Source organism: Eucyclogobius newberryi, unplaced genomic scaffold (assembly GCF_026437365.1).
Source record: "Eucyclogobius newberryi isolate DKJ021-1_F unplaced genomic scaffold, fEucNew1.0.hap1 SCAF_12, whole genome shotgun sequence".
Lineage (NCBI taxonomy): Eukaryota > Metazoa > Chordata > Actinopteri > Gobiiformes > Gobiidae > Eucyclogobius > Eucyclogobius newberryi.
This window is the reverse complement of record NW_027315746.1, coordinates 27,357,088-27,373,465: the sequence shown is the minus strand read 5'-3', so window position 1 is coordinate 27,373,465 and position 16,378 is coordinate 27,357,088. Positions and strand designations below refer to the sequence as shown.

General features: G+C 39.3%; 1 protein-coding gene across 3 annotated transcripts in view; it reads left to right on the top strand.

Moving 5' to 3' along the window:
- The window catches only part of rock1 (Rho-associated, coiled-coil containing protein kinase 1), a 53,960-nt gene that overhangs the window by 36,059 nt on the left and 1,523 nt on the right, over positions 1 to 16,378 (top strand). Inside the window, exons 17-33 of one of the 3 annotated variants that reach the window (XM_072441752.1) lie at positions 347 to 453; positions 534 to 684; positions 1,440 to 1,600; positions 2,178 to 2,362; positions 3,401 to 3,470; positions 3,586 to 3,689; positions 4,914 to 5,079; positions 5,153 to 5,246; positions 7,322 to 7,410; positions 7,493 to 7,684; positions 9,792 to 9,957; positions 12,450 to 12,520; positions 12,609 to 12,697; positions 12,776 to 12,854; positions 13,519 to 13,780; positions 14,330 to 14,534; positions 15,434 to 15,511. In XM_072441752.1, coding sequence (XP_072297853.1) covers positions 347 to 453; positions 534 to 684; positions 1,440 to 1,600; positions 2,178 to 2,362; positions 3,401 to 3,470; positions 3,586 to 3,689; positions 4,914 to 5,079; positions 5,153 to 5,246; positions 7,322 to 7,410; positions 7,493 to 7,684; positions 9,792 to 9,957; positions 12,450 to 12,520; positions 12,609 to 12,697; positions 12,776 to 12,854; positions 13,519 to 13,780; positions 14,330 to 14,534; positions 15,434 to 15,485 — 2,243 coding nt within the window. In that variant the 3' untranslated portion in view covers positions 15,486 to 15,511. Of the gene's footprint in view, positions 1 to 346; positions 454 to 533; positions 709 to 1,439; positions 1,601 to 2,177; positions 2,363 to 3,400; positions 3,471 to 3,585; positions 3,690 to 4,913; positions 5,080 to 5,152; positions 5,247 to 7,321; positions 7,411 to 7,492; positions 7,685 to 9,791; positions 9,958 to 12,449; positions 12,521 to 12,608; positions 12,698 to 12,775; positions 12,855 to 13,518; positions 13,781 to 14,329; positions 14,535 to 15,433; positions 15,512 to 16,378 lie in introns of all 3 variants that reach the window. The other 2 variants (XM_072441751.1, XM_072441753.1) reach the window with 2 other exon arrangements.

The window sequence follows — 16,378 nt, the reverse complement described above, 5'->3', positions numbered from 1 at the left end:
TGACTCCAGAAATCAGATAATGATCAGATTTTCAGCTTGCATGGAAACATAGGGCTGAAACCCATAAATAATGCACAAAAGCTAATTAAACATTCCCATACAAAATTGTTACATATTAAAATCAAATCACCATCTCTGAGCCTTTAATTTATTGCTTTTATTTTGAAATGAGACTGAAAAAAAAAAGATAATTAAGAACTGATATGTAAACGAGTCTTTACAATTATGTTTCGTGCGACTTTGAAGAAAAAAAATAGTACTGAAAGCTAAAATCTCCCAACTGTAAAAGTTATCATTACTTTGTAGAAGTGATGATTCAAACGTCTTTGTACTTATTTATCTTTAGCGAGATTGTCCGGGCTACAAGACGACAACAAGAACCTGAAGCTGGGTTTGTCTAAAGTGGAATCGGAACGCAAACACGCGCAGGAGAGGAGCAACAATTTAGAGAAGGTAAGAAACCGCTCCGTTCGATCACCAATTGCGCACAACGCAGTCATCCTTCACCGGCGTCCCTGTTACATCTGTGGCAGGAAATGAACAACCTGGAGATCGACCTGAACTACAAGCTGAAAACCCTGCAGCAGCGTCTGGAGCAGGAGCAGACGGAGCACAGGGTGACGCGGGCCCAGCTCACGGACAAATACGAGTCCATCGAGGAGGCCAAGTCAGCTGCCATGAACGGTATGCTAGTCCAAGATCTGTATAGTAAGTTTCAACTTTTAGTACCAAACTTTACTCTCATACTAACACCTGGGATCTTTGCAGGGATGCGTTTGTAGACTGCTAACATTGCACTGTGTGAATTAAAACATTTGATAGTTGAAGCTCTCTCTTAAAAACTCTTTTCAATTTAAAATCGCATTTGCTGCATGTTTCCTTGTTCTTTTGAAACTAAATTAAATGTGTTTTAGGTCTTGACTTCCACATAAGCCATTTTCTTATAGTTGCCATAAGTACAGATACAGATTTTTTATGGATTGTCCCATTTTTTATTTTATTTTCCCCCACATCTGATACCCATTTCTGAAATTTTGCCTAGCTGCTGTGGCTGATGACCAATATTTCCGATAATCAATTTTACTTTTACTTTAAGTCAAAATAATAACTGAATATCAGCCTAATTGCGCTTCTATTTTTATATGTAAAAGCTGATACCGACATCTGAAATAAAGGGTTGACAGCAGCCAATACTTGAACCTATACATCACCCATACCAACAGATTTTTAGAAAAAGTAAATGGCAGGGCTTGGTAACGTTTTTAGGTAGCTTTACTTTTTTCTGTATCTGTATCTTATAGTAATCGTTATCTAGATTGAAAATGTCATTTCACTTTTATAATGTTCTCAATTTCCTCATTTTATTTGTAACACTTTACTATTGTTGCAGTATGTGTCAGTAAGTGCACTAACCGTGGATGTTCCCCTCTGTCTTTCAGCCGTGCAGCAGAAGATGTCGGAGGAGAACGGGGCCCGGATGCGAGCGGAGAGCCGGGTGGTGGAGGTGGAGAAACAGTGTTCCATGTTGGAGTTTGACCTGAAGCAGTCGGTCCAGAAGATGGAGCAGCTCATGAAGCAGAAGGAGCGGCTAGAAGATGAGGTCGGTGTACTCAAAACAAGCGAAACAAAACTCATGCTGTTTCTCTATATTCACTTTTTTTTTTCCTCCACTATTTCCTCATCATGGTTTGAATAAAATATAAATGAGTGTAATTATAGTATCATCATTGCCTCACCCTTCGTCTTTTATCCCTTTAAATTAATCAAAAAGTTGGATTTTAATCATGATTTTGTTAATTTAGTCCTAATTTATGTATTCATTATTGATCTAGGTTTAAAATGTTAAGTTTGAAGAGCAAGATTATTTGATTAAATGATAATCGTTATTATTCAAACCACATTATATTTGGTAGTTTTGACAAGACATTTCAGCTCAGTCTATACTCAAATGTCAACAACACTTTTTAATCAGACACTTTGTCACATTAACATTTCTTTATCATTACGAAAGACCGATTCCACCATTTCACTGTTTGGTCATGTTACCAATTACGCTGATATTGTGACATTTTTGATTTATTTAATAGTTATAAAATAGGACTTGTTTTCATGCCAAATGTTATAGTTCTTCCAAGTCTCGTAATGCTTTGGTTTAAACAAACTTTGTGTTTGTGCAGGTGAAGAATGTGAGGACCCAGCTGGAGCAGGAGCTGAGCAAAAGGATCCAGACCCAGAGTGACCTGAAGAGCCGCACTCAGGAGGTGGACCGCCTCAGGTGCACCGAGAAGCAGATGAAGCAGGACATCAACACGGCCCTGGAGAGCAAGAGGTCGCTGGAGTTTCAGCTCGCACAGCTCACAAAGTATGACTCCCAATATGATTCAAGTGTTTTCTCTCTTGTTTTAAATGGCCTACAGACAATTTATACCCCATTTATATCCTGAAGGGCTTGTTATCTCTTTGTAAATTGTAAACGGCATCACTAAGCTGCTTATTCAACTACATTCAATTATTAAAGGCTCGTAAATCCCTAATGGGTGCTTTTAAACGAATAACTTGTGCTTATTAACCTCATTTTAAAGCGTTACCTGAGATTTTTTACATACGGGCAAAATGTCTATCCCTGGTCTGTTACATCAGCAGTGTTTAAACAACAGAAAAATATATATAAAATCTAGATAAAATTGTGTGGCACAGTCATCAACTGAGTCTGGTCTGGTCTGGTTCTCGAGGACCCGTTCTCATGTCTCGTCTTGTGGGAAGTGTGTCTCGTCCCATCCTCCCATCCAAAAATGTGTCTCAGCAGGAGTGATTTCCAGTCAAATCGGGAATTGTGATGTGATTAACAAAACAAATTAACCATTTAAAGACTGTATTTTTGTCTTTGTATGTGGAAATATGAAAAAAAAGAAAGGAAAAAAAAAAAGATTTGACTGATAATGGCAATTCGTAATTGTCATACTTCAAATAATTCTTCATTCTGGGTTTATATTCTATGCTGCATTCCAGTTTTCCTCAAAGGTTGGAACTTAAGCCACGTAAATGTGTTGCAAACCATTTCTTGACACGTAACTGTTGAAATATTAACCAGTAGTTTGTACTTCCTCAGATCGTTTTTTGCTTGTAATGCGCTTTAGGTGTCGAGGTCAAAATAGCTGTCGAATTGGCCGTTATTTCCTAATAAGTGCTATTACCGCGGGGCTTAGAGGGAGACTGTGCCAAAGCCCTTCTGAAACACAGTTTACACGGCTGGATTAGTGCGCAGTTTAAATCCATCCACTCCATTACTAACCCCCAACTAATCTGCTGGCTCCATCTGCACTCAATGTTTACTTTTGGCACTATTTTGTTTGTTGAAAATCTGGAAAATCTTGCTTTTATTGAACTTTCCCCCCCCCAGGCAATACAGAGGCAACGAAGGACAGATGAGGGAACTTCAGGACCAACTGGAGGCAGAACAGTATTTTTCTGTGAGTAAAAAACATTTAAAATGTTGCTGTTTTAAATTGAATTACTGATTATTATTTTTTTGCAAGAACTAGGCTACAATCTTAAAAATGAATAAATGGTGTCTTTTCTCTGCAGACGCTTTACAAAACTCAGGTTAAGGAGCTGAAAGAAGAGATAGACGAAAAGAATCGGCAAGTTCAGGACGCTCACAATAAGGTCCAGGACTTATGCAGTGAAAGGTAAGGAGTTTCATTTTTCTCTGAAGACAAATTGCACTTCCAGATTTGAAAATGGGTCTATACACACTAAAAAAACCTGAAAGGAAAAAGATTAACTAAGATACTATTAACTACATCACTGATTATTGTTGGAGAAATGTAGTGATGGTCAAGTTGTTGATTTTAGTCCACGTTCAAAGCTCAGAATGTTAAGTGTGATTATTTGTTTGGTTAGAAAATAGAAAAACACAATAGAACCACTTTTCAAATTATCCCAGGTACAGATTATGATTTAATTTAATGTTGCCAGACTTTATAACAGTGTTGCCAGGTCCACAAAAAAATTATATGAATTAATATGAAAACTAACACATTTTTTGTCAAGTTTATTCCTTTAAAACTTTATCGTACATTCTCATTCATCTCTTATAGCCTGTGTAAAAGGGCTTTACGTAATATCTCATAATTTGTTATTTGTCTGAGCTGCTTCTCCACTTCTCTTCTCGTTACAAACCACATATTGAGGGATGTGTGATATATCAGTTCCACTGTTGGTATCAGCCATATTTAATTTTTATTTTTTGCTGATATTTTTTCAATATACATATTGGGTGTTGTATTTTTGAAAATAGATGCGCAATTAGGCAGAAATGCTTGTATGTTTACAGAATCATGCAAAAATAATTTTCTGTCCCATATAAATACATTGTCAATAATATAGATAACGGTATATATACTTTAATAATTTATAAGTGAAAAGTTAATTTGTGATCTTTACTTCTACTTAAAATAGATTTGTGGGTCTTTCCATGGATTTTAAAACCCACAATATTTATTGATTTCTGCAAATATTGGTTATTGGCAACAGGTATTTATAATAAGCTGTAATTAGTCCCCCCATGTTGTTTTTTTGCCACTCTTTTAACAGTTATTATGTATCTCTATGATTGATCCACATTCATACCTTTTGCTTGCTCATTGTCCAACTAGAAAAGGCTTCCACAGACTGCTTTTGGCACGTTATTATCTTGGGAAATGCCCAAATTTGTGATACAATATATTCATAATTTATGTCCGCACATATTTTAAAACCAGCCCAGAAAAAACGCAACCCTCAAAACCAGATTTAAAATTGCCCAATTGTGCAGGGAAAACCGTGGTCCTGTCAAATGTGCTGCTCAAAGTTTAGGAAAGTCAACTATTTCACTATAATTGTGTGGATAAAACATTGTCTTTGCCTCACAGGGACTCTCTGTCGGCTCAGCTGGATCTAACAGTGACCAAAGCGGAGTCGGAGCAGCTGGCCCGGGCGCTGCAGGAGGAGCAGTACTTTGAGCTGAGCCAGGAGAACAAGAAGGCCCTGGCCCGCCACAAGCAGGACATGGGCGAGAAGGAGGCCACCATCTCCAGGGTAAGAACCACGAAATGTCAGGCTACTGGAAAAGCAGAGATGTTATGGAGCTAAAACTAAGCCTCATTTGCAGCTTGAGGATTCGAATAAAACTCTGACCAAAGATGTGGAGAATCTGAGTAAAGAGAAGGCGGAGCTAAGTGACAAGCTGCAGACTCAAGAGGAAGGTAAGGGTTCTTCCATCTCAAATATTTCTGTAAAGGTTCTCATTCTGTTTGATTACATTATCATCAAATTGCATGTTTTGGTCGGTCTATGTGAATATTTTTTAAATATTTAATGGTTATTCTGTTTAGATTTTAGATAAGCACTTTTGTTTTGACGTCTGCTATAAAAATTCTGTTAAAGGTGGTATGGACAATTTTTTTTCAGCAATTTTTTTATCATATTTCCTCGTGGCGTGGATAAATCATTTGTCCTGCCACGTATCAATCATAAAACGCACCTATCGCTCACCTGCAGCCGCGTCAGGCTCATCCCCACGTTTCCGCGTGCCTAAGCGCATGGATCTATCATAATATAGTTCCCTCAGTGTACGGGGCAAAATGAAGACGGAGAAAGACAGTTCGAGCTGACGCAGAAGTGGATAGAAATCTACGGGAGACGAGCGATGCGATGCGCTCCGTTGCGCTAATAAACAAACGCACGTGTGTGTCGTATCAGTCCGCACGGGGGAGTGCGCATGCGCACTTCCACCTGCGTTCTCAAATCGACGAAAAATCGTCCATGCCGCCTTTAAGGATGGATTTCTCGACATAAAATTGCCACTTGTTTGTGGCAAGAGATTTTGTATATTTTTCCATTTAGCACAGACGTGAAAGTGCTGAGAAGTGAGTACCTTTGAGCGGCTGTGGTTAAGACTTTTCTTTCTTTCATTTTTATTTTTTATACAGAAGGTTACAAAAACAGACCTGACAGGTTTTGTTTTTTTTTAGAGCATTATTACTAATATTGACATAGACAATCATGGTCAAAGTTTGTAAGTTTTTCAAAATAAAACACAAAAACTATACCTTCTGTAATCCAAACCTTGAATCTCAGGTCAGATCTAATAGTTACAAAACCTTGGTCATAAGACAATCAGTTTAAGGTTGATTATTTATTAGCTCCTTCCATGTGTTAAAAGCACAGATTTTACCCAGGGATTCTTAACTTCCTCCAAATGACTCAAACCGTATGTCATCTGCCGGCAAGGCCTGTACAGGAACCACCGGCACAACATTAATCTCAATGTTTTTCCATTGACCGTCATATTCATCATAAGGCGCTGGTACAGCTGGCAGCCCGGTGTAAACGCTCTCTCTTCTTTCTCACACTTATTGTGCTTTATCTCCTATATTTTGTAAATATAGTTAGTATATTTTTTCTATTTTACTGTACGATAGGGACACGCGCTGGAATAGTTTTTAATTCAACTGTTTTTGACTTTTTTCGGCTGGATTTGAGCGTTTTTCGTTGCGTTCGTTGTGTTGTGACGTGAGCTAGCTCCGAGCGAGCCCACCAGCCCCCCCCCCCCCCCCCCCCCGCGCCCTCCGGCCGCGCTAAAGTACGGCGTGTCGTCGGTACACGTTTATATACACGTTTATATGAAAGAGGAACTTCACGAACGATCGGGACACGCACTGGAATCGCTTTAAATTAACTTGTTTTGACTTTGTTCGGCTGGATTGAGTGTTTTCGTCGTGTCGTTGCGATGTGTCTTGGCTCCGGCTCCGGCCCCGCCCCCCGGCTCCGGCCCCGCCCCCCGGCTCCGGCCCCGCCCCCCGGCCGGCGCCGTACCGCGTTTCCACAAAGGAGGAACTCATGAAACTGCGGAGAACAGTCGTCTTACCCGGAGATCGTCACGTTATCCCGTCGCAATACTGACCTAACCTAATACTGATGTGCAATTCTGTCGTATGTGCAATTACTGTTGGAATTCATGTGCAATCTATGTGCTGTCGTGACACATATTCATGTGCAATTACTGTCGGGATCACATGCAATGGTATTTATTTATTTATTTGTCTATGGGAGTTTTTATTTATTTATAGGAGATCTTCTACTGAAAGTGTTTTTCAGACTTCCTATAAGTGATCTGTTCTTCTGTATCTACCTCTGTATCTACCTGCGTTGCACCAATGAAATTTCCCCATGTGGGACAATAAAGGATTATCTTATCTTATCTTATCTTATCTTATATTCTATTCTGGATCGCCTTGTCCAACTTCTATCTGTGAATGTTTTTTGTTTTTCTTCTCAGAGTACATGGAACAGAAAGAAGACATTGCAAACGCAATCAAAGCCAACTATGAGAAGGTTCTCAACACCGAGCGCACACTCAAGACCCAGGTAAAGGACGTGCTAATGATTCCTACATCGTAATGTAGAAAGGACTAAGTTTGAGAAGTCCTGATTTGATGTGGTGTTTTAGGCGGTGAACAAGTTGGCAGAGATCATGAACCGCAAAGACATGAAGCTGGACCAGAAGAAGAAAGGCAGCACAGCCGACCTGAGGAAGAAGGAGAAGGAGAACCGCAAACTGCAGCTGGAGCTCAACCAGGAGAAGGAGAAGTTCAATCACATGGCCATCAAGTACCAGAAGGAGCTCAGCGAGATGCAGGCGGTGAGTCCCACACAACACACCCTTTTCTCCTATAGTCTGCTGAGGACATCACTTCTTCACTGCATCAGATATACATACATATATCCTTAAGAGTTATGTTTTTGATATGTTCATTGCTGATTCCGTTACCGATTGTTTAGAAAGAGATTAAGATTTTTGGCCTGTATGCTTTATTAGACGGGAGTGTCTACAGAGCCGCGGCCGAAACTGCCACGTTATTTTGTGCCGCGGCGCCTGAAACTGCTGCGCTATTTGACCGCGCCGTTTTAGACCGCGCCGGGTTAAGGTTAGGGTTAAGGTTATGCTTAGGGTTAGGGTTAGGGTCAGGGTCAGGGTCAGGGTCAGGGTCAGGGTTAGGGTTAGGGTTAGGGTTAGCCATGAGGCTATATGGCAGTGCCGCGGTTCCTGAAACTGCTGGGCCATTTGACCTTGCCGCGGCTCTGCAGCCACGGCCTTATTAGACAGGAAAGACAGTGAATCAATGGGGGATGAGACAGAAGGGAGGACATGCAGTAAAGTGCAGTAAAAAAACTACAACGTTTTTGTAGTTTTTCCTGGCCGAGAGAGTCTAAAGACGGAGAACTCTGGAACATCGTCCCTCGCCCCCACAGACATTGTTTAATCTGTTTTTCACTGTCACCCTCAGAGGCAACCGTTGTGATTTTGGGCGTTACAAAAATACATTTAATTGAATTAAATGTCGGGGCATAGGTGTGCTGTGCCTTAACCACTCGACCACCGCGCAGCACTCAAATGCGGATTTGCATTGCTTTCCCCAAACTATATAATTCAAATTCAGAGTTTTACTACAAACTGGATAAGGAAGCAGTGTACCCATGTGTTATGCAGTGCTTATGCGCTCAAAAGTGTTTAAAGTTTAAAGCTAAAGCTTTATACATGTTTTTAGACAAATGTATTTACAAATACTGGCCTCTGATGGAGATTTAAACGGTTCAAATACATGTATTCAGACCCCTTTAGATTTTTCACTTTGTTTCATTGCAGCCATTTGCTAAAATAAAAAAAAGTTAATTTTATTTCTCATTAATGCACACTCAGCACTCCATCTTGACGGTGACGAAAGACTCTCTGTAGAACCTGTTTAATCTTGTTTGTTTGCTATAATTTTGGTTCAATTGATGTGTACATGCATTTGTAGTTTGTGGAATGTCTAGTAGAGAAGAATCTGAGAAGAATAAGGAAGAGAATAGGAAGAGAAGGAAAGAAAGCAATCTTTGTGTGTACATGTGAGGTTCATAAAGGTCACTCACCTGAACATATCATTGCTGTCCTGATCTGACACCCTGAGGTGATGGCTAACCAGTGTCCAAACCTCATAAATATCATGTTATTACAGTCGTCACTACAGACTCACACGCTCCTCCTCCAGCTGTGTTTAATTAAACTGATTGGACCTGATTAAGAAAGGCTCACACCTGTGAAACCTACAGCTCACAGAGCAGGTCATGAGGTCATGAGGTCATGAGGTCATGAGGTCAGAGGAACGACCCAAGGAACAGCCCAACAGGAGCTCAGAGACAGAACTGTGGCAAGGCTCAGATCTGGCTATGGTTAGAAAAGAATTTCTGCAGCACTCAAGGTTCCTGAGAGCACAGTGGCCTCCATAATAAAGAAATTCTACATTTCTGTTATTTTCTGTCAAGATTGGGTGCCGAGTGTACATCAAAATAAAATGAACTTTTTTGATTTTAGCAAATGGGTGCAATGAAACAAAAAGTGAAAAATGCACAGGGGTCTGAATACTTTCCAGACCCACTGTATATCAATCTATCTTTACATTTATTTATTATTCATGTGATATACATGATGGTGGTCTTGTATTTATTTTTGGATCAGTTGTATTTCCTACAAAATTCCTACAAAAAGCTATAGTCCAGGACCCAAAAGGACACACCAAGACCGATGGGTCTTAAAAAAATCACTAGATATTTTATTGTGGCATATATTGCTAGTTTATAAATACAAAAACATAAATACTGAAGCTGATAAGCCATCACTCATAATTCCCCTCGCCCATCGAGGCAACTGCTGTTGTGATTTTTGATGTTGCAACCATAAAATAATGATCGTGTCTTTGTACCATTAGCAACTGTCCGAGGAGTGCACGTATCGCAACGAGCTGCAGATGCAGCTGGACAGTAAAGAGAGCGACATCGAGCAGCTGAGAGAGAAGCTGAACGACCTGCAGCAGAGGATGGACAACTCCAGTGTGACCAGTCTGCAGACGGACGAGACGGACAGCAACATCGCAGGTACACGCTCGACACTGCTCTTAACAAGTTTATCTGTAGAGAACAAGTCTTACATGAAGTCATTCAGAGATCTTTACAGAGAAAGGACAGAATAAAAGTGCACAGAGAATTTACAAAAACATGCAAATGATATGTATTTGTGGTCATTTCACCTTTGATTTTGACATTACATTACATTTGGGTGCACGGTGGCAAAGGCGGTTAGCGCTCTTGCCTCCCAAGAAGGAGATCATGGGTTCGATTCCCGGACCAGACCAACATCACATGATCTCTCTGGGTGGAGTCTGCATGTTCTCCCTGTGTTACCGTGGGTTCTCTCCGGGTTCTCCGGCTTCCTCCCACCGTCCAAAGACATGCATGTGTTAGGCAAAATTGGTGACTCTAAATTGGCCCTAGTGAATGAATGTGAGCGTGAACTGTCTGTAATGTCTATGTCTCTGTGTTGGCCCTGCGACAAGTTGGCCACTGTCCAGGGTGTACCCCGCCTAAGGCCCGAAGTCACTGGGATAGGCTCCAGTCACCCGCGACCCCGAAAGGGAACAAGCGGTAGAAAATGGATGGATGGATGGATGTTTTATTTATGTTATCAGATATACATTCATTATTACAAATGAATGCTGTTTTATGTCATTTTGCTTGATAAAATGTTTTTAGTAGTACAAATTAGTCCAATATACTACTATTGGCAATAGAGCAAAATTGAATGGAAACCAACCTGGTTCCGAGGTGTAGTTGTACATACTGTATACTGAGGAGATTAAGACCACACAGGAATAAGCTCAAAAGAAATAAAATGGTTATTAGTTATAAGAATTTGAATATTCCCTGGATCAGAAGACGTTCCCTTACTTCCATCACTCACACATTCTACGTCTATGGTGCCAGTATTAAAGAAGGGCTCGTTAAACATGGTATTTTATGAATCTCGTTGTCACCTTTTCCGCCTTCACATGAACTAACCATCTCTTTCTCAGCTCCATTCTGGTTAAATCACTTTGCCATCTTCCTCATGTCCAGTCGGTCTCCTGTCTGCTCTCCTCTCTGTAACTCCTATACCTTTCCCTCAGTGAGTAACATGGTCAAACCCTCTTTGCCTGCTCTAACCTGCAGCTGTAGTGTGCCTGGTACCTTGGTCCTCAAGTCTTTTATTTATTTATCTATTATAGCAGCTTATTGTTTTGAAGGTGTTAAATTATCCGTTTCCTCACCATAAGTTTCCTCAAAGTTGTATTTGGATTCCTTATTGTTTGAGTAATCCTGTATTGTCCAATCTTGAGTCGCAAGTGCTCAGAAAGTTCCTGTTTTCACCTTCCTCCTATCCCCGCCCTCATCTCTGTGCTTAGTTGTGATTATTTTAAAACAATACATACATGTAGGTTCTAAAATGTCTTGTATCCACCCAAAAAAAAACACAATGTAAAGTCCATTAAAGGTTTTTCAGTTTTGAACAGGAAGTCAATGAACCAAATCTTAAAAAACAAAAAAAAGCAGTTTTAGAATCAATAATCCGGTTTACAATGATCAAAATGTAGTTCTCATGTTTAATACCAGTTTAATACCTGGGAAAAAAGCTCAATATGTCTCCTTTAAAGTGCCTATGACACGTCGGACGGCTCATTGAACTAAAATGCAGTCAAGATGAATATATTTAGAATTTTGCTAAAAAAAAATATGAAACGGCAACATCGCTATTGTTTATTGTTTATTATATTGTTAAGATAAGATATGCCTTGACATCACACAAGGAAATTACCTTGCGAACACTGGGCAAAAACTCTTCTAATGTCAACATTTTTTACATTTATTTGACAAATAAAAATATATGAGAGAGACTTTATTTTGTTGAATTAATGTTACATGAGAGTGGAATAGGTGTCCCTGGTGTGATGTCACTTCCTGTAATTTTCTACAGATTTTTTTAACGATTTCTGAAATACCTACTTGATTGGTATAAAACTATAATTTATATGTACAACAGGTATAATTCACCAAATACAGTCAACATTTGAAAATCGTGACCTGTCATTCACACTTTAAATGAAACGCTTCAGTACACACTAAAGTACACACTTCACCGTTGCATGATCACCCAGAGGTAGTGCTTGCACAAATGTAAAACCCTCAAGACCCTTTTATGTACCCTTTTAATTGTGTCTAAAACGCATGCACTTTTTGGATCTAAAAAGGCTAACATGCATTTATTTGACATAGAATTTAATCAATAAGTCTTTAACTGTCATTAGGTAAGATTTTGCAATACAACGGCCCCATTTTTAACCTGCATTCTTTGAAATCTGAGTCAATTTTTCAAATAAAACATCTACGAATTAGTCTGAGGATTATCTATGAGTTTACCTGATGCTTTTTAACAGTTTAAACGCTTCTCGACTCTGATTTGGTCCCAGTTTGGACTTGCATGGCCCTGTTTTTCCAAACCCGTTTCTACATCCTGTATTTGCCAGTCGTGACATCTTTGCGTCTCTGCTTTTCAGAATCCAGACTGGAGGGTTGGCTCTCTATTCCTAACCGCGCTAATATCAAACGCTACGGCTGGAAGAAACAGGTGGGTTCTATGTCATTTCTAATTTCCTCTCATCTCTCTCAAAGATTTTTAAACTTTGATCTCATCTGTCTTTTTAAATTGTGCTCAGTATGTGGTAGTAAGCAGCAAGAAAATCCTGTTCTACAATGACGAGCAGGATAAGGAGCAGTCAAATCCCTCCATGGTACTAGATATAGAGTAAGTACAAATTCAACACTTTTCTATTGTCAGGCCGCTTTTTCCTGAGATTGTTTAAAATATTCCCTTTGTTTGCAGTAAATTGTTCCATGTCAGACCCGTGACACAAGGTGACGTGTACCGAGCGGAAACGGATGAGATTCCCAGAATATTCCAGGTTGGAGTTTTATAAAACATTTCCATATTGCATTTTATGTCACCATAGATAGGTACCGTAGATGGATGGAGAGATACTGTAGATATACTTTATTAATCTTCCTCAGAAAGTTATTTTTTGCAGCAGTTCATTTGTACAAAGTTGGAAAAACCAGAATAATTCATCAACACATTAAAAGTGTAAATCAAAATGTTCAATTTGTTTAATTACTGCAGTAGAGTATTTCATTTGTAACCGATTTAAAAACAAAACAAATGTTCATTTTTTATTTTATTTAGTTTAATTTTAAGGTTAGATTTTATATTGTGGGCACATGTTTATCTTGGTACAATAATAAATTAACTTTATTTGTCTTGTAATGGGAAAATTGCAGTGTTGTCATAGCAATAATAAGAACAGCTGCTGTAAAAAATAAACGTTGGTGCCAAAAATATTAGAGGGTATCCATGGGTTTTCCGAATGTTGATGATTTAGAACCGTTGCTGTAGGGAAAAAAAGGATTCAAACTGTTACTTGTTACAGGAAACATTTAAGTAAAAGGTTGAATTATATAGTGTAGAATGAATTAAGGATTTCACTTTCTTTTTTACATTCTACGTCAAAGATCGTGGCAATTGCTTCTTGTAACAATTTTTGAAAGTTTTCTCTCTTTTGCTTCCACTAGATCCTGTATGCCAACGAGGGCGAGTGCCGGAAGGACGCGGACATGGAGACTGTCCCCCAGGGCGACAAAACCAACTGCCTCCCGCACAAGGGCCACGAGTTCATCCCCACGCTCTACCACTTCCCCTCCAACTGCGAGGCCTGCTCCAAACCGCTGTGGCACGTCTTCAAGCCCCCGCCCGCTCTCGAGTGCCGCCGCTGCCATGTCAAGTGCCACAAAGACCACCTCGACAAGAAGGAGGAGGTCATCACCCCATGCAAAGGTACGGCTCAGGCAGCAATCGCATCGATGGTGCTATTAGAATGGCTGTGGTTGTACTTAAAATGTTTGGACGGGACAGTGAGCAGTGGGGAATGGATTCAGGACAGACATTCGGTAAATTGTCAGACTTAATTTGATGATGCTAAAATCCGCACAGAGCATTGATTGTGTCCTGCGAAGATGGTGAAAGGGGAAAGTTGCATCTCACAAAGCGTAAAGTTCCCAATTTTCCAACTTAATTTTTATTTGTGAAAATCAGATACTCCAGCTTTTCATCATAACCAAACGATCTTGATTCTTGATCATTAACTACGATTACAGTATGTTAGCCTGCTGCCCAACCAGGAAGTACAATTAAAAACTTTTGACACCAATATTGTCTAGGTACTTAGTAAGATTTTTTTGCCAAATGTTGAATATAATTACGTCAACTATGTTTAAGTGAAATGTATAGTCTAACCTGTCAAATGCACTTTAATGTTAGGGGATCAGCAGACTGTCCAGTAAAGTTACCTTCACAAACGCATTAACCCCTGTCTCCGCCCTTCAGTAAACTACGACGTTACCTCTGCGCGGGACATGCTCCTGCTGGCCCTCTCCCAGGACGAGCAGAAGAAGTGGATCGGCCATCTCGGGAAGAAGATCCCCAAAACGCCGCCCACGTTCTCCAGAGCCTCTCCCCGCTCCATGTCCACCCGCTCCGGACCTAACCAGTCTTTCCGCAAAAACCCTAAAAGCAACACAGGGAAGCTGAGGTAACAGGACACACCAGCTTTTACACTTGACAATCCTAGAGAAACATGATCATCAAACATGGGAATCGGAAGGAGTGGTTGAAAACTGGATGAACTCGTCAATTTTCTACCTTGATGGGTGTTAACTATTGTAATTACCCATGGACCTAAAATGTCAAGCACTCTAAACCTATTTATAGATTATAACTTACACGGAACTGAAGCTAAGTCAAAGCTAGTAGCCTATTTTTGTTTGTACATATTTTTCTATCTGCCCCTAGGTATGGACTTTAACACATTTACTTTATTTAATCATCATTAGTACATTTTATTCATATAGCGTTTTTCAGGACACTCAAAGGCGCTTTACAAAATGACAAAACAGTTGATTTAAAGACAATTAAACTACAGAAAAATCACACATTCTTTATTTATTTTTTTATTCCGTATTATGCATATGTATTCTTTGCACTAGAAGGGAAATGCTGGTTAGTTTTGTAGTACAATAAGATTTGTGCCGTTAAGAGTCAAATTATAAACGATGACTATAATGTTGTTGTTTTTTTTACCAAAATTGTGTTTAGAAAAAATAGTTTACTGGGATTATCCTGCTATTTTGTGTCATTGGTATAAATAGTGTCAATATTATAATTTATTGTGATATGAAATATATTGAAAGTATGTTATAAGTGGCCTACATTGACAGCATCACACAAAATTGAACTCAATCTATGCAATATATTGTGCTTCCCTTGTTTTAAAATGTGTTTTTGTCCCACATTGCATGAACAGGCTGTGTACCATTGTTTCAGGGCGTGTTGCAGTTTCAAGTCTTTTTTTGTTTTGTCTTTTTGTCCCGTGGAATGGCATGGGAAGTGGTTGAGTCAGTCACGTGACCTGCTGTTTGTCCTCTTTTGTAGCCGAGCGCAGTCCAACCTCCACGCAGCAAACACCACGTCCAGCACTTGTTGACACCAGCCGCTCCACAAAGTCTTCATGTTGTTTGACTTTTTTATCTTCATTATGTTTTCTAAAAGCTTATATTGCCCCCTCTATAGCTTTTATTCATTCAAAAGGGTGACACTTTGGTCTTGTTTGTTTGGTGGTGAATCCTGGGTACTTTTTTTCCTTTTTTCCTTATTTCCAATTTGTGTTAATGTATAGAGGCAATGCAAATAATGTAAATTTGTGAGTGGATAAATGATTGATGGCATCATAGCATATTATGGATAAAACATAACCAAAATCATAATTTATTAAATAATGGTGGGCAATGTATTAACAAAAAATAATACATTGAAGTATTTTTATCAATAATTAGAGGATACTTTAACTTAAATGTGCTAAAACATGTTTTCAAATGTATTAAATGAGGTTTCAAAGTAGAAAAGGAGTGTAAAATTACCCTCATAAAGAAAATTGCTTTATACAGTTGTTCGGAAGATGAAATAAAAAAAGAAGATCTGCTCTTTCTAAACAACATTCACGGTATTATCAATAATTTGACCATAATTGTCCATATTGTTGGATAGAAGATTACTCTTGAAGTGTAAAATGAAACTATAGCAGTAAGTGGAGTTAGCTAGCTTTAGCATGCTACCACGCTTCTAGCATTGTTCCACTCCTCTCACATGACGTGCATCGCCTCTACGGTTGGGCTTGGAAACTCACCTTCTTTATTATTATTATTATGCTATACGGACCACACCTAAGACTTTTGTCCTCCCCGTGATATAAACTTGTCCTGGTTTAGAGGCTAGTTGGAGCTAGCACTGTGTCAAAATATTCAAATTTAACCCATGACAGTTATAAATCTGTGGGAGCTACTTTAAATTTTTACTCTCAAAGTACATTTTTGAATGGGT